Raw genomic sequence first — 23,779 nt, forward strand, 5'->3', positions numbered from 1 at the left:
ATTCTCTCTCTTCCAACTCTCACAGAAACCCAACCCAAGATGAGCACCATCAGCAGCAGCACCACCACCTTCAAATCCAACAACGCCACCATCTTGCCAGCTTCGGCCACCGCCGCCATCTCGAAAGACTCCAACGCAGCAGGAGCGTACAAATTCTCGTCGCCAGCCAAGCTGAACCTGCCCCAAACCCCGAGCAAACCCGCCACGCTCAACAGCTTCAAGTTTAGCAACCCGGAACCACTCGGAAAGGCAAGCGGACCGGCGAAGCTGACCGGCTTCCAGTTCAACCCGGACACGGCCAAGGTCAAATCGAGTGTAACACCTGCGGCGGCAAGTGTCAGCCCGGTGAAGGCGCCTCTACCGCTCAAGAGCGGTAGCTGTTTGGACGCGCTCAAATCCGGTAGCTGTCTAGAGGCACTGGCGCCCAAGCCCGCGGCCCCCGCGGCCGGTTTCGGCAACGCGTTCAAACTGACCGGCTCGAACAAGTGGGAGTGCGACGCGTGCATGGTCCGGAACGATCCGGACAAGACCAAGTGCGTGTCGTGCGAAACGCCCAAGCCGGGTGCGAAACCGGCGCCAACGCCGGTTAAACCGTTGACGGCGGCACCGAAGACCACCGACGCCGGCTTCAAGGCGCTCGTGGCCCAGCAATCCGCCCGGTGGGAGTGCTCCGACTGTATGACCCGGAACGAAGCGGACAAAACGAGCTGCGCTTGCTGTAGCAGTCCAAAGCCGGGCGCCACTCCGGCAGCTGCCGTTGCTTCCGCCGTCCCGGCGGCCATCAAGTCGATGTTTACGATGCCCGCTGCGCCGACGTCCGACCAGGGCTTCAAGAGTTTGGTTGCGCAGCAAGCCGCCGGCAAGTGGGAGTGCAGTGCCTGCATGACCCGTAACGAGGCCACCCGCAGCAAGTGCGCCTGCTGCGAGCAGGCCAAACCCGGATCAACCCCAACGGACGCGCCGTCCTTCTCGTTCGGAAGCAAACCTGCGGCAGCGTCGACAACCGCCAGTTCTGGATTCAGTTTTGGCGTGCCACCCAAAAACGCCGACAGTAAAGAATCCCCAAAATCCGGATTCTCCTTCGGAGTTCCAGCCTCGAGCGTTGCGCCAACTCCAAGTTCTGGAGGATTCTCGTTTGGCAGCAAACCTGCCGCAGCCACAACAGCCCCAGCAAGTTCCGACGACAAGCCCAAATTCTCGTTTGGAAGTAGCAGCAGTACGACTGCTACAACGGCAACCCCCCCTTCCGGAACCGGATTCAGCTTCGGCGCGAAACCAACCGCCGACACTACTGACAGCAGTAAAGCCAGCGAAAAGAAGGACGAGCCTAAACCGGCGACCTTCGGCTCCGGAGGCTTCTCGTTCGGAGCGAAACCCGCGAGTGAAGCGCCCAAAAAGGACTCCCCCAGCAGCGGTGGCTTCAGCTTTGGATCACCCAAACCCACCACCACCACCACAACGGCGGAATCATCTCCCATAACCTTCGGCAAACGCGCCGCATCCCCCTCTCCCTCTAGCACGCCAGCGGAACCGACCAAACCGGCAACGGTCGGGTTCGGAACGCTTGCGTCCGGCAGTCCGTCGTTTAGCTTTGGGGCGAAAGCTGCGGAAAGCAAACCTGCGTCGGCATCGGCGACTACGACACCTGCATCCGGAATGTTTTCGTTTGGATCGCCGAAACCGGTGGTTGGCGGCGCTGCCACCACAGAATTGAAGAATTCGACAACTTCCAGTGCTTCTCCGGCTACGACGGCGGCCGCTCCGGCGTCGTCCGCTGCGACGACAGCGACCAGTGTTCCTATCTTTGGTGGTAAGTACGGGGATTGAGTTGAAGGGAGGGAAAAATTAATAAAATTAAGGGGTTTCAAAACTTAAGAATTTTATTTGATATCTTCCGTAGACTATTGAAACAATGAAGTACAGTAGTTGTTCGGTAACTGGGCGTTGTTTAACTGGGCTGCTTTTTAACTGGGCCGTAGCCCAGTTAAAAAGCAAACTAACGTCAAAAAACCAAAACAAACCAAAATGACCGAGGTGTTATTGGATGCAAAAACCATGTTCAATAAATAAAAATACTTTTTCAATTTTATATTTAATTCCAAGTCACAGTTGAAGAAATATGAAAAGTAAGCACTGTGAATCAATTTGAGTAACTTTTACTTTTATATTTCATCACGAAAATATCATGCATCGGTGGTCCCCTCGTTATTTTTCGTTCAGCCCAGTTAGCGAGCAGCATTCGATGACTGGGCTACGTTCACAGCCCAGTTACCGAACAAGAACTGTAAAATAATGTTTTTTTTTTGTGTTTACCTGTTTAAAGTGAATAAAAACATAATGTATTTCTACAAATAAAAATAATAATAAAACAAAATACTTGAAATATGATGATTATTGCACTCGATTGTAATTACTCGATTATCGATCGAGATTTCTCACTCGAACTATTACGATCGTAATTTGTCAACGGTGAGTTCTCATTTATCGATAACAGATTGATTTTTTATCGACAAATGACGACTGACGATCGAGTAAAACATGTGTTCAAAGCTTGTTTTCAAAAATTCAAAAGTTATAAAATTCAAACACTCAATAATTGAAAAAAAATCGTAAATTTAACAATTTCAAAATTTCACCATAAGCTTTAAAAAATATTTGCAACGGCCTTTGCTAAAACGCTTAACCAAACCACAATACATAGTTTGTCTAACAGTAGGGAATTTGTGATTTTTACCTTCCTCACCTCATTGAGAAAAGGTTATAAAATCACTCGAATTATGAAATTCTTAATTTGACCTCCTAACCCACCTTCACGTATACATATCGACTCAGAATCAAATTCTGAGCAAATGTCTGTGTGTTTTTTGGGATGTTGGTCTCATTGGATTCGCTATTGAAAATTATAAAATTTAGTAAGATACATCAAAAGTTATGCTAAAAAACGATTTTAACAAAAGTCCCGAAGAAAAGAAGATTGTAAAAAGGGTGGTTTTTGTAAGAAAACCCAACATGTTATATAAAGGTATTGAAAAGACCTTTCCAACAAGTTCAGAAGATTGGAGATTTGACAACCCTATCAAAAGTTGTAAGCACAAAATGCCCTGAATTATGAAGATCTTACTACCCAATCTGACGGTAGGAATAATGAGTCAAATTGATAAAACACTCAAAGGTCAGCCCTTAGTGTCTATTTAAATGTTAGGAAGGCACCAACCACCTAAGGGTGGATTAAGTAACGTTTTTGTCCAAAAGTTGGGAAATGTCGGGAATTCCAACTTATAGCAACTTATAATAAATTTAAGGTTTTTGTCATTATTTTCATCTTTTGAGACATTAATTTGAAAAAATAGATGAAATGTGGAGAGTTTTTTTTTTTTGAAAAGGTCCAATAATTCAAATTTCCAGTTTTTTGCTTTTTGGGTGTTTTTGAAGCCGCGTTGAGTCAGGGGTATTAAAAATTACCCAAAAAGCAAAAACTAAAAATTTTATTGATACCTTTAAAAAAAAAAAGGCTCCAGAAATATAAATGGCTTGAAGTAAATTAGCAGTGCTCTGGAGAAACCATGGCTATCAATAATTCAAAATTTTCAAAAATTTTATAACGCTCAAAAATTGCTGAATATTTTAAAAATTAAAAAATATCAAAATTTCTAAAATCAAAATAATTCTAAAATTTCTAAATTAAAAATAAACTAAAATGTATAAACATTGGTAAAATAATAAATTAAAAAAGGAAGATTTTTTTTCTTCGAATTACTGAGTAACGAAAATTGCCAAAAATTTCAAAGGCTTAAAAAATTCCAAGAATAATGTCAACTTTTAAAAATCTTCAATATTTTAAAAAATAAGAATAAAAAAGTGTATACACTTAGATTTCTTTACCGAATTCGGTGGTTGAAAAATCGGTAAAGTTTAGCTGTATACCATTTGTCAAAATGAACAAAATTTTACCGAATATCGGTTAAACTGATCAGCACTTTAAAATTCGGTAAAATTTACGAATTCGGTAAAAAAGCACACATAAAAATAAAAGAAAAATCAAATATTTATAAAATGTCAGAAATCTTGTCAATTAACAAAAAAAATAAATAAATAAAAAAAAATCAAATTCGGATTCGAACCGGCGACCTCTGGATTGTAAGTCCAGTGCGCGGTCCGATTGATCCACACGGGCGGGACAAAAATAAAAGTGAATTAAAAAAATTAAACAATTTTTTTTTTAAATGTACGGAAATATTTTAAGGTCGGTAAACCATCTGTCTAAATGAACAAGATTTAACCAAATTTCGGTTGTACGATGAACAATAATGAACTTCTTACCAAATTTCGCTGACCGAGCCACGTAGCCTAGTGGTAACGCTCCCGCCTAATAAGCGGTAGTTCGGGGTTCAAATCCCGGCTCGGACCAACACAACTGGTGATCTTTCTCTTCTGGATTCGATTGCTTAGTAAAGGGAAGGTAGTTTATTGTCACAAAATGGACCTTATCACGACACCTTAGGGAAGCGACCTATGGAATGTTAACATTAACCTTAACATGTTAACATTAGTTGAGTGAAAAACTGCCACTGAATCCGCTTTGTAAATGCCGGCCCCGATACTCTTCAAGGATGTTCCCCTCAGAAACTGGGAAAGATTTACTTTTAATATACCAAATTTTGGTAAGTTTTTACCGAATTCAGTAAATTTTAGTTCCCCGAACTGTTCAGCAGGTTGTACGATAAACAATAATAAACTTCTTTACCAAATTTCGGTATTTTTTTACCGAATTTCGGTAATTCTCAGTTTGCCGAACTGTTCAGCAGTTGACAATTCGGCAAACTTTACCGAATTCGATAACAAAATCTGATACCCTATAGAGGAGAAAAGCAACTCGCGACTAAATTTTGAGGCTAGGAATTTTGACAGGTATGATTTTCATAAAGTATTCGCCTCCTTTTCTCTCCCACAGAAAAAAGTAGGGACAAAGTAGCTGTCAAACTAGGCCAAAATGTTAAAGTCACTCACAAAATGAACTTTGAGTGATTTGAGTTCATTTCTGACGTCACGATTTTCTCCTCTATTCGCACGGGCTCCTCCTAAACATAAACTTTGAAAAATATTTGCAACGGCCTTAACAAATTTATTATAATTTTTTATTTTTTGAAAGTTTTAAAATTTGTAATATTTATGAGTTTTGTTATGTTTTTAGGTATTTTGATTTTTTTAAATATTCGAAATTTTTAAAAGTTTAAAATTTTAAAAATTTCCTAAATTTTTAAAAATAAAATAAATTTTAAGCTTTAGAACAATAGTGTCATTAAATGTATGATGCTAAAAATCTCGATCAAACATATTTTAACGTAATTTTAACTTTGTTCTTGCAAGGTCTTGTCGCTCGATTGGAACTCCGACATTGCGCCTCTCATATGGGCTCTCTAGTCGATGGCTCATATGGTCTAGTCTAGTCGAAATCTTACTATCGAGAAATCTCGATAGAAATATTACATTCGATTGCAATAATCACTACGTACATAAAAATCTTAAGGAGATTATAAAAAAAAGTCATGAGTTAACTTAAATCTATTATATTAAAAATACGTTTTTTTTTTTCATCCCCAGGTGCTCAAAAGCCAACCGGCCCTTCGATAACCCCGGGCTTCAGCTTCAGCTCAGCATCAACGCCAGCATCGGCATTCGGCCCGACTCCAGCGGCAAACAGCAGCAGCAGTTCCACGACAGCACCCGCCGCCTCCTCAACGGCCACAGTTGCGCCCACTTTCAGCTTTGGCGCCGCCTCGACGAAACCGACGGAACCTCCGAAGGCGGCAACTCCACTCGGAACCGGCGCTTCGAGCTTCGTCTTTGGCCAAAGCAGCAGTCAACCAGCCGCTACGGCCGGCGCCAAGGTGATTCCCAGCTTCGGGGCAAACGCGGACAAACCCACCACGGCCACGTTCGGTTCGTTTGGAGCGCCCCAGCCGGCTTCGGCAACGAGCGGAAGTACGTCGTCGATCTTTGGAGCGGCTGCCAGCGGTGGCGCTTCGTCGGCGTTCAGTTTCACCGGAGCTTCGAAACCGGCGGAACAATCTTCACCTGCATTTAGCTTTAGTGCGGCAGCACAGCCCGCGCCAACTCCAGCGGCCCAAACCAACAGTGGCCCAGTCTTTGGATCTCCCGCGGCATCGGCTGTCGCCGCCAAGCCCATGTTTGGCAGTCCGGCTACGTCGTCCGGAACGACAACCACGTTCGGTGGCTTTGGAGCTTCCGCAGCGACGGCGGTCGGTAGCAACACCACGCCAACGTTCGGCTCGAGCAGCTTTGGCAGCGGGGCCACCGGAGCTTCGTCCACAGTGGGCGGTCAGTCTGCGGCTACGTCCATCTTTGGCCAATCGTCGGCGCCAGCCTTTGGAGCGGCGCCGTCCGGGTTTGGGGGAATGGCGAGTGGGAGTCCGTTTGGTGGAGCGGCGGCCGTGACGGCGGCTTCGACCGATGAACCGCAGGCCAAGAAGATGTTTGAGTTTGGAGGAAGCTCCGCGGTCAACAACAGCCAACCGGCGGCCACGGTAAGTCGATATGCATTCCGTCGAGTAAATGAAAAAGTAACGCTAACCATCCTTACCAATTCTTCATTTTCAGCCCTTCCAGTTCGGCTCCGGCAGCAACAATAACAACAACAACAACAATGACGCTAGCGGTGGCCACAAACCGTTCTCTTTTTCGGCGCAATCGGCGCCCAACTTTAACTTTTCCGCCGGCTCGAACGCGGGACAAACGGTAAGTTTGCGGTGACTCCATATTCTACTTAATCCCTAGGTTTTACGAGTAATTTTCCCGTAGAAAGTTTCAATACTAAACATTCTTTTCTCTTTTCCCCCCACCTTGAAAAACCCCGCCTCGCCCCGCCTGCAACGAACCCTCGAAATTCCCTCCACAACTCGACCTCTCCCGCAAAAAAATGTCGACCCCAACCAGTCGGCTCCCTTCACCTTCGGAAGTGGTGGCCAACAGCAGCAGCCCGGCACGGCCGGTGGAATGTTCACCTTTGGAGGTGGCGCCACCACCGTCGGTCTCGGAGGAATGGGCGAAGTACGTTTCAAAGAATTGATCTGTTTTTTTCTCTTGTGAATTTTTCATGTGTGTTTGATTTTTCCACTTCTAACTCCCGATTTTTTTCCGTTTTTTTTTTGCTTTAACACACAAGTTTGAAATTTGTCACGACCGCGCGTGAACGTTGCCGATTGACCTTGCTGACACTAACCAGTACTTTTGAAAAGTTGAAATTTGCATTTCAACACGCACGCACGCATTCGTGACGGAGTTAAAAGCTCATTTGCATAACCATTAGTTTTCCTTTTAAGCATGTTGTTGCGCGTGATTTGCACAGAGTTCCCCAAACCCCCTTCTCAGTTTCTCAAACTAACTGTTTGTATAATTCAGCACCCGTGGCATACATAATGACGCAAACAGGATATTCGACCTTCGAAAGGGAAAAATTGTGGTTCGTGCGAGATCACAAAAATTGCATCTAAAACAATTACAAAACGGTCCACACTCGGCAACGTCCACACGTAAAATACCCCATAATTTGCTTATTTTTGTAAATATTTTCATCAAAAAATCAATCTCGTCCTCAACTTTTGTTTTTGGTTCACGCTGCTTCGTTTTCAAACACATGCTTAATATTCAGCACAAGACAGCAGCATTCGCACCTCACCGCTCACCTCCTCCACCACCACCTACACCACCGGATTGGCCTAGTTAGCGTCCTTCATTCATCCTTTTTTTGTCATCTCCACCGTCATTCATTCATACAGTGGAATCTCTCTCTACCAACACTACCTACAACTAGTACAGTCAGTTGCATAAAAAAATCTGAAAGCAATCAAATTTATTTTAAAATAATCATAAAAATATTGCCACTACAAATGCCACACCTTAAAAATATTTTTGTAAAATTAGTTTTATAAATCTGTGAATTTATTAATTCTTTCAAAGTATTTTTTCCAATATTTGTTGTAATAATATTTTGAGTTATCCCATTCTTTCAAACATCCCATAGTTTCAACAAGAAAAGACTGACTTCTAAAAATAGTTTGAGAGATTTTCCATTCTTCTAAAACAAACTATTCTTGATGGTTGTAATATGTATATTAAAGATTGGAAAATGCTAAAAATTTACAAAAAAACATCGAAAAAAATATATGCCTAACTCTCAATTTAAAAAATTTAAAAATTCTGTAATTCAAAATTAAAAGATCTTAAATTTTTAAATAGTTTGATTCACAAATTTAATAATCCTGAAATTTCTGAATTAAAAAATCACCAAATTTCGGAATTAAAAAATACCTTACTTTCTAAATTCGAAAAACCTTGAATTTCTTAATTCTAAATTTTTATTTTTTGTCCAAATAATTGTCGGCTTTTTAGAAATATCCGTTCTGAGATTGAAAATTGATATTATTACTAAACTTTGTATGTTTGTCGAGTTTTTTTTAATGGCGCGGATCTCATACTCATTTTTTTTCATACTCGTTTCTCAATATGTATGCATTTAGGCTCACTTATAAAAGATAAAAAAGATACTTAAAACAAATTCGACGATTTCTCCATTCGACCTTTTGGCATTCGACCTTTTGTCATACATTCGTAATGGGGTCATCTTTAAACCAAGTGGGCAATTTTTTGAAAAATTCTAAACAGCAAACCTAGAAAAACGCAAGGCTAGTTTGTCTCATTAAATTTGGCGACATGCTACTTTCTCGCGAAAAAAAACTTTGCAGAAAAAAATGGAGCGTTGAAAATTAAATGGTTGATTATTAACTTTTTGTTGGTTATTTTTCCTAAAATAATATGTAAAATGTAAAATTCAACAGAAATTGATGAATGATGATTTTTTGAACCACTAATCTTTCAGGAAAGTTTTCTAGATTTCCAAAATATTTTTTTTTGACTGTGTAGTTTTTTTCCGTGTACATTCATTGGGACGGAGCAATTTTAAATTGACATTTGTTTTCGGTCTTAAAATAAATAAATAAAACTATACAAAATTGTTGCTTAATTTTCACATTGAGCTTATATTTTAATTAAAGTTCTGACCTCAATTTTATTTTGATGAGATAATTTTACATAAGTTTTCTAATTTTGGTAAATGTTTTCTTTTTAGTGCACGAGATATTCATGATATATATCCCTAAACCCCGTTGATTGTTTTTCTGCGGCAAATATGGCTAACATGAAGAAAGATGCAATTTCCAACCTTAAGTTTAACCTCAACCAGACTTTTTTACGCAACTTAGTGTACTACCTAGCTCACCACCACCACTACTACCACATCGTCCACTATCTCTTCATTCACATTTGCTCGCCGGTGTTTCTATCCCCGTCTCTTCATCCTTTTTTATTCTGCCTGCAGCTTTCTTTTGTTCTCTCACTATTGTTTCTTTTTGCCTGATTCTGCTCAACGAGGGACTTTCTCTCCATCTTCTCAACCAAAAAAAAATGACTTCACACGACTAAAAGACGCAAATTCGATTTCGTTTTTCTTCTTCTTTTTTTTCTTCCTACTACAATCGTGTGTCTGTGTGTGCGTGTGCCTTCAAAAAATACGCTTGACACACTCTTGAAAAAAAAAATTAAACAAACACACACACCCACATCAGGCCGCACCGGTCGTTGCCGCAGCGCCGGCCTTCCAATTTGGTGCCGCACCCGCCCCCATCATGCCACAGCAGAATCCGTTTGCGTAAGTATAATGCCGCAATTTTTTGTTTTTTTATTTCTTTTTTTTTTGTTTATTCCCCTTCATTTTACTGTATGTTTTGTGTGTTCAAAATCATTAGTTATTTTGTTTAGTGTGCAACCATTTGTGCAAGATATCAATATATAAATAGTTCACTAACCTTTTGATTGCGTGTTCGATGTATGTATTTCATGAGTAAAATTTGCAGGTTTATTGTTGTAATAATGTTTAACGGATAGCACCAATTCACTATGTAACATCCCACCATGAAAAAGCATTTTGTTTATTTCTGCACAACTCACTCATGGACATGTTCACTGATGATTTTCCAATTAAATATCATTCGCTATTATTCATCAACGCAGAGTTTTACTGAATGGGGTCTTATGTTATTTTAGAAAACAACAATAATAGTCATGCCAGAGAACTTTTCAGCATTTTTTTTATTTAGTATTTTTTGCATAACATAGAAAATAAAGAAAACATGGACGGATTGTCAAAGAGAATACTTACAGTTAAAAAGGGCAGCAAACTGTTTTTTGGAAAACAAATTGAAAATTATATTTTAAAACTTAGATGTTCGTACATCGAATTATTGCATAGAATGTAAAACTTTATCGTTATGTCAGTTGTTGGTAATAAAATCTGCCATCTAAACTGAACAAAAACTGTCGTAAATGGTAATTTCAGTATAATTCGATAAAAGTAGAGAGAAGTTATTGATCCTTGCACTGTAACTTGGATTTGGCCCGCACTTTTCTCTCGCACTTTTGACAACAAAATTTCCAAAAAACTAGGCAACCAGCAGTTGTTTATTTACGTTTCCAGTCGCAGTTTCCACCAAACTGGAGATTCGCACTTTAAAATTGCGATTGACAGGTGAGCAACGCCGGCTCGCTTTGATAATTTTTTGAGAAAATTTGAATTTCCCAAGCCAGTTTGACAAGTCGCAATAGTGCGATCGATAGCAATAATTTAGTGCGAAGTCCAAGTTAGTGAGAAAAAAAAAATGTCAAAAACAAAAACAATGACTTGTGGGTTGGGGTCATCCCGCCAAACAAATGCTAGTAAACTTGGGGTTGCGATGGGAAAAATCATGTCAAACATTTTCAGTTTGTTGTTTTGGACGGCTCATTATTTTCAGATTAAGGAACTGGAAATCATAACGGTTTGATTGCGGTATTTCTACCGTTAATTTGGCTCAAGTGTATTGCGGGTGGATAGATAAATTTTCATTCTGCTGCGAGTGTATCCCGCAGCTGCGAATATCGCAACGACCTCTGAGTAGGCCTTTCTGTGCATTATTTAGCTCATGTCAGTCTAGCTTATATCAACAGCTGGTAGGGGAAATTCTCGTATGTTTGGCACTCGCTCCTAATTCCGTCCCATGCAACTGTCCCAGCCATGCAACAATCGCGAACTGGCTCAACCGTTACGAGCGGGATGGCTTTTTCAACCGTACAGAAAGGGAAAAGGTGTTCTTGCGGTTCAGTCCAGTGCAGCGTCAATGGCTCATTGAACTCTATACCACGCGACCCATACTGATGCTCGATGAGGCAAAACAACTGTTTGAGAAAACATTCTCTAAAACAATCAGCACGTCATCAATTTGCCGAATCCTTCATGCTGAAGGAATGTCGTACAAGTCTATTGAGCGACGGGCCATACAGCTACGAGAGGATGATATTCTACGTTTTGTTCGAGAATTGCAAATAATCAAGTGGGACCTACATCAGCTGCTTTTTCTGGACGAGGTATCCTGTGATAGTCGCGGAATTTTGCGCACTAAAGGATACGCAAAGGTTGGCGAACGAATCATTTTTCGTGGAGAGTTCCTTTCTGGGACAGACTGGCCTTGTTGAAACTTTTTTCACAGAAGGAACCCTTCGATTGGCTTTTTTTTTTTTTAATTTATATTTATTCAGATTTTCTTTTCCATATACATTCATTCAGTTAAAATATTATTGAGTGTCCAATCACAATCGATGACTTTTCACCTCAATTTTAAATACTAGCAACTTTCATTTATTCATGAAATATTGTAGCTTTCGCTATTCAGTGATTTCAAATGTAGGAGGTCCTACATGTACAAAAGGGAAAAGGGATACCTTAAAACTAACTTATAAACTATATAAAGAGCGGATCAATGCAGCTGAAGACTGCAATGATTTTTGTCGAAATGCATCAATTATCTTATTGGACATAACATCCAAAGTGTCAACTTCGGCTATTTGATGAAGTTCACTGGTGCTGAACCAGGGATGAAGTTTCAGAGTCCCTTCGATTGGCTTAATTTTTTTAATTGCTGCAGAACTCTCGCCAATTTGAACCGTATCCAGCGCCACCCAGGGGTCAATTCCGTGTGGGTTTTAGATGGTGCCCGCATTCATTGCGACAAGTCGATAATCTCGTACCTGCGATCAAGTAAGGGTCTCTCTAAAAAATTTGAGAAATTCGAATGTAAGCGTTTTTGATGTTTGAAATAAAGAATTCACTCGAAACTTGTTAATTAAACATTTATTTATTTGGTATCTGAGCTGGAGTGAGTAGTTGAGATTCCATGGCATGGAAATTGTGAGCGTTACCGACCGAGTCCAAATAGCGGTATACGGTTACCGTTATAATCTTCCCCATCCACCTGTGGATCTGTTTTTCGGTCAATTTTTAAAGATCCACGCTTTTCACTGGACTTTTGACCCTTGAAGTTAGAAGAACCGTCTAAACAGGGCTTCATCCTCCTCCAGGTCACTTTCAACGTCGTACTCGATAGGTACCTCCGGCGTAGACCTTTTAGTGCGATGAAAATTTAAAAAGTTTTTAATAAAGTTTCGGCTGAGTTCTCACTTTATTGTATAATTACCTTCCGGGATTCTTCATCTCCTGAATCGCTAGAATCCGATGTAACGGATGCCTTCCGTTTTGGAGTCGATTCCATTTTTTTCCGAATCGCTTGACACTTGAACAACGTTTGCGGTTTTTGAAACTGCGCGATTTAGTCGCCGCCGCCTACAGTTCAGAACAGACGACCGCACTTTGCGTAGTAGCCAGAACCGCAAAATGTAAAATTATCTTGCCACGCATAATATATCGATAAGTCCAACACGGCCCATCGGAAGATCATTTACGTTTCTGACCACAATGGAACTCGTTGAACTGCACAGGGAAACATTATCCTGTCAGCTAGGTCATCAGAACCACTCAGCTGGAATGCAGCCCTCGAATCAGGAGTTTGTCCTAAAACATACGTGTTTGGCCCCCTGTCCACCGTTGGCCAATATTTACAAAACACTGAAACGTTCGAATCGGGTTTATAAACTGCCCGTGATCACGCTAAAGGTACCGAAAGGATGGCCGTTGCGGTTTTGCTAGCTGCCGTTGATTAGTAAATTCAAGCCAAATTGAATAAATTTTCACTCAAGAAAAGAAAATTATTGGAATTATACGATTCTTAATGATTATTTATGAATAAAGATTTTATTGTTGAAAGTTCGTCAACAACAAAAAACAGAAGTTTCTTTTTAGGTATAGGATTTTATTTATAATCCCATGATTTTTGCTAATCTTAAAGAGTTTTTCTTGTGTCTTGATGGAACTGATGGCGTGGGTCTTCTTGGGGCGTAGATTAAATTCTCAAAAAAATCGGGGTAGGACAACCAGCTTCATGTTTCCCATGGCTAAAATGTACATAAGCTTGCCACCAGCGCCACCCTTGGTTCTTCGTGAATAACGTTGAACACTTTCTTGACCCCTTCCGCTGGTCGCGTGTCTTCGGACTGCCAGCCAGGTCCGTTTCCCGAACTGAGCAGTTCCTTCGTGTACTGTAGTCAGGACAGTAAATGATCCGTCGATATGCCAATTCGTGCTTACCATTTCATTAGGGCACAAAACTTTTGTAAACAAGAGTGTATCCCTCTCACACCTTATGCAAACTGTCATTTGAGTGAAAGGGATACACTATTGTTTACAAAAGTTTTGTGCCCTTTTGAAATGTTAGGCTCCAATTCTACAATTTAAACGAGAGGGATTTCACAATTTATTCCGATAGAAGTTTTCGCAAACTCTGTCCAAAACAACAAACTGAAAATGTTTGACATGATTTTTCCCATCGCAACCCCAAGTTTACTAGGATTTGTTTGGCGGGATGACCCCAACCCACAAGTCATTGTTTTTGTTTTTGACATAAGTTTACATAAAGAATACTGAAAGAATTTTTTTGAACAAGCTGTCACTTTTTGCCAGTGTTGGTATCCTCGCGCTCCCGCGGGAAACATTCTACTCTCTCGAGTTCTCGCCGCGAGTCCCGAGCTGCCGAGAGCTACTTGCCGACTGCCGGTGTTCTCCTTATTTTGCTTGTGTAAAGAATTCCGCTCAGAAAAGTAAGTAATCTGTACCCAATGTGAGGACCAAATACCGAAGTCCTTGTGTGATAACTTAGTTGTCATGCAACGAAAAAGCCTACTTTTCAATTCCAAAAAATCTAGTACCGTCATCAGGGGTCTCGGGAGTGAGATTGGGTCATACAAATTTCTTCATTTTTGTATGACCCAATCTCACCCCCAGACCCAATGTCACCCCTGATGACAGTAGTTTGTACAACTACAGTCCAGATCTTGATTTGTTTTATTTTCTTATTTTTAATAACAAAAAAAAAACATGAATTTTGCCCCTTTCAAAATGAATGTTGCGCTTGCTTTCGAATTTTTTTTTTAGACCCACAGAACATAACTCTAGGGATTCCTTAGATGACCAAGAGCATTCAAATAGGTTGTTATGATCCATTTTCAACATCTTAATACTTTGACTTATTCCTTCAGTATGTCTCTTACTCAAAATTCCCGCAAGTTTCAGAAGACCAAATGTTCCAAAACCATGCTGGCATATGAATGTAACATAACTTAACAAAATATAGCAATTCCCCACGAAAACAGCATGATTCGAAAAAAAGTTCTCCGATCGGACTCAAAATTTTCTGGGGCCGAAATAATTAAACTCGTATTTTTTTGCCTTTCTTATTAAAGAAAGGTATAGGTTTTACTTTAAGGCAGGACGTCATTTCCATCTTCGTAAATATGTCGATTCAGCATGAATTTTAATCGGAAAAATCGTCAAAAAATCACACTGCATCGATTTTCGACGCTCTATCGATTCACCTTGACAGAACTCGTCTATCTCCAACCCTCGAATTTTGAAAAAATAAATTCCGTGGAGATCGAGTGATGTTCGTATGTGGTCAAATTTTGCAAAATTTCGTGTCGCGCCGTTCTCAGCTCCCATATATCCGATTTCGATTCTTCTGAATGCAGATGAAAGCTAGTGTGCTGAACCTGGGCGAGTTGCCGCGCAAATTTTGAAATATCCATCTGTTTTCAAATGCGGCCAGACTTTTCAACAAAATACACAGTTTTCAAATGAAAATATGGTACATTTTTTTCATTTTCATATCTTTTATTTATCTCAAAAATTGCATTTTTCGAGCCCTACAACCTCCCAAATTTTCATCCAGATTCATAATTTGGTTCTGGAGTTAGAGCCGTTTGATTGACCTACCATAAGAAAAAAAAATCCCTAAAAAAAGGTAAAAGCCCACCTGGTGACCTTCGCCAACATTTTTCATTTCTGATTTTCAAGCTTCCCATGCGCCAGTGCCAACGCACACCGCGGGTTTGGTTTTCTAGCTTCGGTACGTGCCTGAACCCATTTGTGTATTGGTATCTTGGTACATCGTACCAGCGCACCACGACACTCTCGGCTCGCCCCATCGGTTTTGTGTCTGGCACTCACCCATGGCATGAACACAGCGTGCCGTGGTACGTGTCGTGGTATTGAACCCGTTTTGTACCGCCAGCGCGTACCACGGCACGTACCTCGGCTCGTAACGAGTGAAGCACCTTGGCTCATATACCGGGTTCATGCCAGGGGTGAGTGCCAGACACAAAACCGACGCGGCGAACCGAGAGTGTCGTGGTGCGCTGGTACGATGAACCAAAATACCCTCGGTTCGTGTGAGTCGGGTACGGGTGTAAACCGAACAAAGCAGGCGCAAAGCAAACCCGAGGTGCGAGTGAACCGCGTGTACCGCACGGTGCAGGGAAGCTTGCTGATTTTATTCGAAATTTCTTGCTACATTCATAGTACAGACCATGAGTGAGCATCTGAAACAAATTCGACATCGATCGGCAATCCCGATCAATCTCTAGAACGATTTACTTTTTGCCTTTCTTACTAAAGAAAGGTATAAGTTTTACTTTAAGGCAGGACGTCATTTCCATCTTCGTAAATATGTCGATTCAGCATGAATTTTAATCGGAAAATCGTCAAAAAATCACAATGCATCGATTTTTGACGCTTCGTCGCCAAGTCGACAAGTTGTCAAGTTGAGCTTCGAATACTGGCGCGAGAATGCTGGCGCATATATTTTGTGGCTCGACTTATACTCGTTTTGTAGTAGCTTGTCTACCGATGTTTCCTTCAATATGTAAGATATCGTAGCTTTTCGGTTTCTTTTGCCCTGTCCGTTTTTGCATAACTGTCCAATGTTTATGCAAACACCTTTGTGACATAGGACATTCATCCGGCTACAATCATTTTGTTTCCCGTGCGCTCCTAAAATCGCCTAAACGTAGACTTAATTTTTTCGTGATTTCGTAAGTTTATTTAACAGGGTTCATTGGATAGGATAATAGGAGCTTTCTAAGCTTTTCATCGTTTATATCGTTTTCTAAGTGTTCAATGCTGGCGACTCCAATGGCTTTCTTCCTAAGGCTTGCGATTGAGTGTGTAGTGGTGCGGTTGTTAAAAATAGCTATCTCTGACTCTGTCACTCTCGTAGAAGCTGAATGGCTAGCTTCCCTTCACCGTGCGGCACACGCGGTTCACTTGTACCTCGGTTTTGCTTGTCTTGGGGCGCTGGTACGATGAACCAAAACACCAACACAGTCACACAAAAGGGCTCGTACCGAAACTAGAAAACCAAAACCGCGGTGTGCGTTGTTGGGAAGCTTGCTATGATCGCGTTTGTCATAAACGCTTGATTGATTAGAAACGTACAAACATAATTTACGATTAAAAATATTATTTTGGTGAAAATTGCGTTTTTTATTTCTTTTGGAAATCATATCATTTATAATACATTGCTTTCATCATAAGACTTTCTTTTGTGCTGACGTTATACATAAACAAAGTCGATGTTATTAATTGAAAGAAGTTTTACCATTGTTATATTCTTTAGTAAGAAAGGCTCTTTCTCACCCCAGGTGGGATTAAATCGGGTTTTTTTTTGGCTATAAGGGTGACCTACGCCGTGTTAGGATGTTTTTTAAAATTGCCATTTTCGTCGATTTTCGCAAAAACCACTTTTTTCAAAAAAACATATATCCACGCCATTTCATCCGATTCTAGCTGTCTTAGATACAAAAGAAAGGTGATTAGTTTGGCTATTTGGGAAAAATAGTAAGAAGTTCCAAAAATCTAGCCTAACATTTGAAAAGGTCGAATGAAAACTTTCAATGCTGTTTTTAAGGTCTCGGGACCAAAGATCCTATGTCTGAAAATATTGTTACCTGATTCCTCGAAAAAAAATTACATAATAGGGGAAAGTGGGGCAAGTGTAACAATCTAAGGAAATGCTCGTTATAACCCATTAAAAACGTTTAAAAAATCTGTCGGATTTTTTTTATAATCATCTTATTCCAGGTCTTGACTAAGACTTTGATAGAACAAGTTTTGATTTTTAAAACATAAAAACATTAAAAAATCAGATAGGCAAAATCTTGAGTTTTTTTTTTGTATAAGGTCCTATAAACATAGCAAAGACAAAAGGTTAAAGGACTTAAAAAAAACTGTAGAAATGATAGGACGTGGTAGAACAGGCCAAATACTACCAAAAACAAACATAAACTTAACAAAATAAATGCAAATTAAAATACTCAAAATCTTGAGCAACACGAGAAAGTTAGAACTATTTGACTATTTCTCAAGTTTCAGGTAACTTTTTCTCAAAATTCGAAGTGGGAAGCAATAGCTGGTCTCCCCAGCTGTCATTTACAATTTGGGATTTTTTAAAATAGTTGCCTATTTTCAGGGAAATTGCGAATTAGTTGCAGCTTTCAAAATGTTTATGCGCCCTTTTCAAATGTTGCTCCAGAAATAAAACAAGAAAAACAGAAAACAACAGAAGTAAAGTTTTTCTTAGAACAAAAGTAGCTCAAAATTACACGGGAAAAATAAAAAATTCGAAAAAAAATGCCCGATAAAATTTTCACCAGTCTAAAATTTTGTTGTTTTTTTTTCTTTTTTAGCTTTTTGGGTGTTTATGAAAACGCCTAGAATCAGGGGTATTCAATGGGTGTAAGCAAAAGCAAAAAAAAAAAATCAAAAAGAAAGATCATAACCAATAAGCCTGTTTGATTTAAAATGCTTAAGCGTTTGAAAAAAAAACACAGTTTCAGGAATATTTTTTTTTTTTTTTTTTTTTTTTTTTTTTTTTTTTTTTTTTTTTTTTTTTTTTTTTTTTTTTTTTGCAGGCCAAGGATTGATACCTAAGAGCATGCAATGGCACTGACCTTGTTGCGTGCTCTTCGGTTGACGTCCACGTAAGGAACATCCTGGAAGGAGCGTAACCAACTACATCCGTAGTTCTGTTAGATCATCCGAATTATCTTGATCAGAACAGTATAGCTCTGGTTCCTTGCGAGTGTCCTATTTTCTTACCTCCACGTTGGCTTGGTTTTCATGATGACCTAGCTGGTGGCCTGTGGAAACGGATCGTAAACCTTTGACCACCGCGGGTCAGAGTCGAGACGGCTAAAAGAAAGGGGCGCGACAATGTGGGAAAGGGAAGTAATTTGTGATTGTAGACGGTATTGTTTTGATTCGCAGTATGTTGAGTCAACTGCTGTGGATGTACCTGAAACATCGCACAACGGGGTTTCTCTTGTTTTCATTCTCAGCTACCACCTATCTCCTATTTTTATTTTGCTCTACTGATTCTCACTTCTTCACTGATTCTTCTATTTAATATCCATCATTTGATTTTGATTTTACTAACTTTTGATTCACTTATCTCTCAAAGCTTTTCCACTCTTTTTTACCAATTGATACTGCTGTAACAAACTTTGTTTTTTTCTTAAAAATTTACTTTTCCTTAATGTACTAGTAATATCAAGTCTATTTATCATTTGCCTAATCTTTTTTAATTTTATTGCGAATTTATTTATTTGAATAATTCTTTATCTGTCCTATAAATTATCATTACTATAATCTAAGCTTGTTTTGTATCTCTATTTATTAACTATTGTCTAATTTTACATCTAATACATCTAGCTTCTCATTTTTATTCTTTAAAATACGCTCATCATTCTCTTACTATTGATTCTTGATTTTTATAAAATAAATTCTCTGTTACTGTCTATTATCTTCACCCTTTTTTCAAACAAGTGAGGTTTGAGCCCTTACTCAATTTATGGAATGGTTAAAGGATTAACACAAATATTACTATTGTATTTTTGGTAAACTTTTAAAACATGCTTAGGACCAAAAATTGTAACAAAACACCGCGACAAAAGAAATAGCAACATATAAACACGACTCAACACTAGGAAAGATTTCAGGAGAAAACAATAAAACAGTAAAATAACAACTAGTTTTTGAATTCAAACTAAAAATAAAACAGTTTTTGCTTTAATGAAAGTTGGTAGGCACACTATAAATGGTTAGGCGTTTATACTTACATCAAACCCTACGTAATGTACCACCCCCGGCCGAGTTAAAATGCGTAACCGGAAAAGAAGGTGTGCATGCCTGGCACGAACACTCAAAGCGTGTTCTAGCGTGTTGCTCGTACTGACTCAGAGCAAGGGTGAGATGTAGGTGTAAGGGCAGTGCGTGTTCGTCGGGAACCTGGTGCATAAGATCGGTCAAGGCCCGTTCTTACACTGAAAATTGCGAATTGCGAATTGCGAGTTTCAGGAATATTTTTTTTACAGCTGTAAGCTGCCGTTCTACGCATAATTGTCCCATGTCAGTTTTGGACGATTTTGACTTTATGACATTTTTAAGTTTAGTTTGATGTGTACTTTAAGAAAAACACATAAAATCTGGTACTTTGTTCGGAAACTCATCAAAAACAACACCAAGTCTGTTTGTCCCATCGTTAAAATTCTACGCATAATTGTCCCACCAAGTTTTTTTTTACACGGAATCATTGGTTTTACTAAGCATTATGTCGTGTTTACCAGTTGTATAGCAAGATAATCACAAATAAGGGTGATAAACTGCTAACTGGGGCGATTAGGGACATACAGGGCAAATAGGAACCCACGGGACAATTATGCGTAGAAACACAAAAATTGGTCGAAAAATTTCAATCGCGTTTTTCTCAGTTGCACTTTTTTGAACATGGGACAATTATGCGTAGAACGGCAGTAAGTGAGTTGTTTGTTTGCATTTGGTTTTTAGATTCTTATCATGAATTCGGGGAAATCTCATATGTTTGGCAGGTCAAGCGCTCGCTCCAAACTCCATCCAATTTGCTGATTTTCCCTATTTAACCTACTTATTTTGTAAAACTGTTGATTGAAACTTGCTTGCTCACTTCCTACTGAGCAATTTATGACGATTTCAGTTGAAAGTGCGTTTTATGAGCTGTAAATTACAGCCTGTAATTGAACGTCTAAGTGCTGATATGGCAACATTAGAAGCACGATGAAGTTAGGTGCTGTTCCCCTAATATAGATCTGGAAATTATTAACATTATATTTTGGAGGATTGATTTCTAGAGTTGTTTTAAAGGTCCTACAAGCTATTGTATTTCATATGTTTATAGAACCAAATAAAACCCTAGATTTCAAGAAACAAACAAAAATGAAAGTTAAAAACTATAGAGATATATGTTGCAACAGTTTAAGTTTGTTTGTTTTAAACTAGATCTGACTTGAGTAAGTTGCTTCTAAGATTTGTTTACATTGTTCACGGTTTTGTTGCTTGTTTTATGTTATTCACATTGCTACAAAATTTTTAATTTAATGAAGTTTTTTTTTTCCTTTTCTTGCTTTTTGATGTTTTGCCATATATTTTTTTTCTGAAACTTAATCTCACTATTCCCCTCCCTCCCAAACAGCGCCACAAGTATGCCTGGCCAAACCCAGCTGCAGCAGCAGCGGCGAAAAATCAGCGCCCGCCGACGTATGCCGCCCCGGTAGGAGGAGCAACGTCATCGCCGCCAAGACGCCGCCGCTACCCTGCACCAGCAACAGCCGGCACTTTCCCCCCGTCGTCGGCACCAACTCCTCGCACCAGCAGCAAACACCCCAATCTAGTGTGGACAAAAGACAACCGCAACAACAACAACAGCTCACAAGCGAATCCGACGACGGCGGCGATTTCGGCGGTTCCTTCCTACGACAAGTCTCGATTCAAGTACGTCTCGCCGGAGCTAAAGATGAAGATGGCCGGAACTGGAAATGGTCAGCAGGAAGGTGAAAGCGGCGGTCACTGAACGGTGGCAAATACACTCTTTTGTACAGAGTAGATTCGAATGGGGAGATTCGCAATGGCCTTTTTTCGCGCTTTCTCAACTTGAAAGGAAAAAAAACGAGAAATTTAACTTTTTTTTTTGTTCCGGGAGCGATTGTGGAACGATGCGCAGTGTATTTGCCCGGCATGGTCAGTGGTCAGTGAGTGGGGAAGTTAAAAACAGACAAAACTATCTAAATAATGATCCTTATCAAGTTTAGAGTGTAATAGAGAAGAAGGAGGGGAAGTTAAGAAAATTCAGGAATCAATAATCGTTTGATTGGCAGTGCTAGTCGAAGCTCGCTCCCAGCAGCTGTGCAGTGTTTTGATATAGATAATGAAGAAAGAAAATTAAAAACGCTGGGAGAGGGCTTCTCGAGCCGAATTGAACGTCGAGAGGAGAGGTCGAGAAAGTATCGAAATCACACTGTAATTATCAAGAAAGGAAGATAAACAAGAAAAAAAAACAATACTATTTAAGGTTACACAAATAGTACGATTGTAGGATGCTTTAATAATCGGAACTGATGATAAACAAGAGGACTCAACCACAAACACAAACCAACTACAAACAAACACTGAGACAAAGACGAGCGCGCGCGAAAGTATGTGTATAAAGTTGAATTAAGAGAAAAAAAAAACCGAGAGAATTTAAGCAGATTACTTTCCTCAACACGCCAGAGCGAGAAGCAAGAGTCCCTTCGCGTGGACGAAACATTGTCCAAATTGCTAGAAATATATAATATATTTGTTCGTTAAGAGCCTATTTTGCACCCACTCTCACCGACACCATTTTTTTTTTGCTTCCTATTGTTTCTTCACCTAGTGTTGAGGAAGGCAGAGAAGGGACTCGCTTTTGTTTTTGTTATTTTTCTTCGCTGCACACTAATTTATGAAATTGAATGAATCCCTCCAACGCAATCGTGTTCTTTTTTTTGAGAGTTGAACCGGGCGGAGGGAGCGAAGGGCTTTAAATCCTTGTAAAACAAACACATACGCACCTTACTAAACTAAACACACACACACAAACTTACATACGTTACAAACTCACACGTCGAAGGTTAGGAAGGACGCGACGACACTGAACGCTGTTTATTTTTTTCTGTTGACTAAATACTAAAGAGAGAGAGAGAGAGAGAGAAGGAAAGAAACATGTACTAAACGAAAAAAAGAGAGGAAAGAATTGTTATTACCGCGAGATATATTGTTCAGGCATCCTTCAATGTATAGACTTTATCGGATTTCCGTGTGGACTAGGCGCGCTTCGCGCGTTTGCTGCACGGGACCACTTTAGGGAAGTTAACTATTAAGATAAGCTACAACAACAAAAACACACACTGATAAACAAATACACACAGCAGCAACAGCAACAACAAAAAAGTACTCTTCATTGAAATCGTGCTGATGAAATGAAATTTGAATAAAGTGGAAAAATCCATCAGTGAAAACAAAAAAAAAAAATTTGTTTTGCATGTCCGTTTTTCTATGCGAGTGAAGGAATCGGAGGAGTATTAATTGATGACTTAAGTCTGCCGAAATTGCATCTTGGTTGTACCGTTTTCTTCCGTTTTTTATCGTCTGCTTCTTCTGTTGTGAATTGTGAAAAATCGACGCTGGCCGTACAATATGTAATGTAAAAAAAGTATTTACACACCTTGGGCACTAAGCACATTTTGTGATGAAACATGTAAACAATTTAATGTTGACAGAAATCTAGTACTACGTTTTGTTTAGAAACTCATGCCGAACATTTTGCTACAAAAAGCTCATGAAAAGATGATTTCTTTAAAAAGTTATAAAACAAATACTATTACAAAAATTAAAAAAGGTGCAAAAAAAGTTTGTACACCTTTCGAAAAATTAACATAAATAATGTTATTTGTTGACAAATCACCATAAATCCAGTCTCCCAACTCCAAATAGGCATCCTTGACTGATTAAAAAAATAATTTGGATTGAATATAAAGTTTACTAACTACTTAGTATAAAAGTTTATATAACTCTGGAAATTCTATATAAAAACTATCTAAACTTAATTTTGGAAACTTTTAATTCAATTAAATGTAAATATATTACCATAGAATTGCTAAATAAACATTTTGGAGTGGGTATAGCACCGTGTTGGGGGTATTTGTATCGATAGAACAGATTTTTCGCTGGAATTTCGTACCAACCCGGAATTACGTCGTCGGAAAATCCGCCGGCATCCGAACCGGTCCACGATTCACAAGTCAACAACCTATATGGCATCGGAAAGGGCATAAAATTTCCGATCTTTTGATACCCAAACATCTAGGTTTTCTATATAACCCACGTTTTTAAATACCTGAGCAAAAAGTAAGTTTGATCCACAAAAACAAAAATTACGCAATTCCATACATTTTTGACAGGTTGCTCAAACGAAACCATAACAACGTTTTTACCTAGGTATTTAAAAACGTGGGTTTAAAAGAAAACCTAGATGTTTGGGTATCAAACAAACAAACATGAAAAAAAAACTATGGATAACACGTCTTTTTCAATATAAAAAAATAAAGGGGTTGTACT

The 23,779-nt window shown here is 39.5% G+C and overlaps 1 protein-coding gene across 4 annotated transcripts in view; it reads left to right on the plus strand.

The window, feature by feature from the left end:
• Window positions 1–21,993, plus strand: part of LOC120413576 (nuclear pore complex protein Nup153) — a 31,864-nt gene extending 9,871 nt beyond the window's left edge. For 2 of the 4 annotated variants that reach the window (XM_039574467.2, XM_039574477.2), the window contains exons 4-8: window positions 26–1,810; window positions 5,602–6,545; window positions 6,619–6,756; window positions 6,955–7,068; window positions 20,838–21,993. In XM_039574467.2, coding sequence (XP_039430401.1) covers window positions 26–1,810; window positions 5,602–6,545; window positions 6,619–6,756; window positions 6,955–7,068; window positions 20,838–21,215 — 3,359 coding nt within the window. In that variant the 3' untranslated portion in view covers window positions 21,216–21,993. Of the gene's footprint in view, window positions 1–25; window positions 1,811–5,601; window positions 6,546–6,618; window positions 6,757–6,954; window positions 7,069–9,641; window positions 9,725–20,837 lie in introns of all 4 variants that reach the window. The other 2 variants (XM_039574486.2, XM_039574497.2) reach the window with 2 other exon arrangements.
• Window positions 21,994–23,779: the final 1,786 nt, after the last annotated feature.

This window comes from Culex pipiens, chromosome 1 (genome assembly GCF_016801865.2).
Source record: "Culex pipiens pallens isolate TS chromosome 1, TS_CPP_V2, whole genome shotgun sequence".
NCBI classification, from domain to species: domain Eukaryota; kingdom Metazoa; phylum Arthropoda; class Insecta; order Diptera; family Culicidae; genus Culex; species Culex pipiens.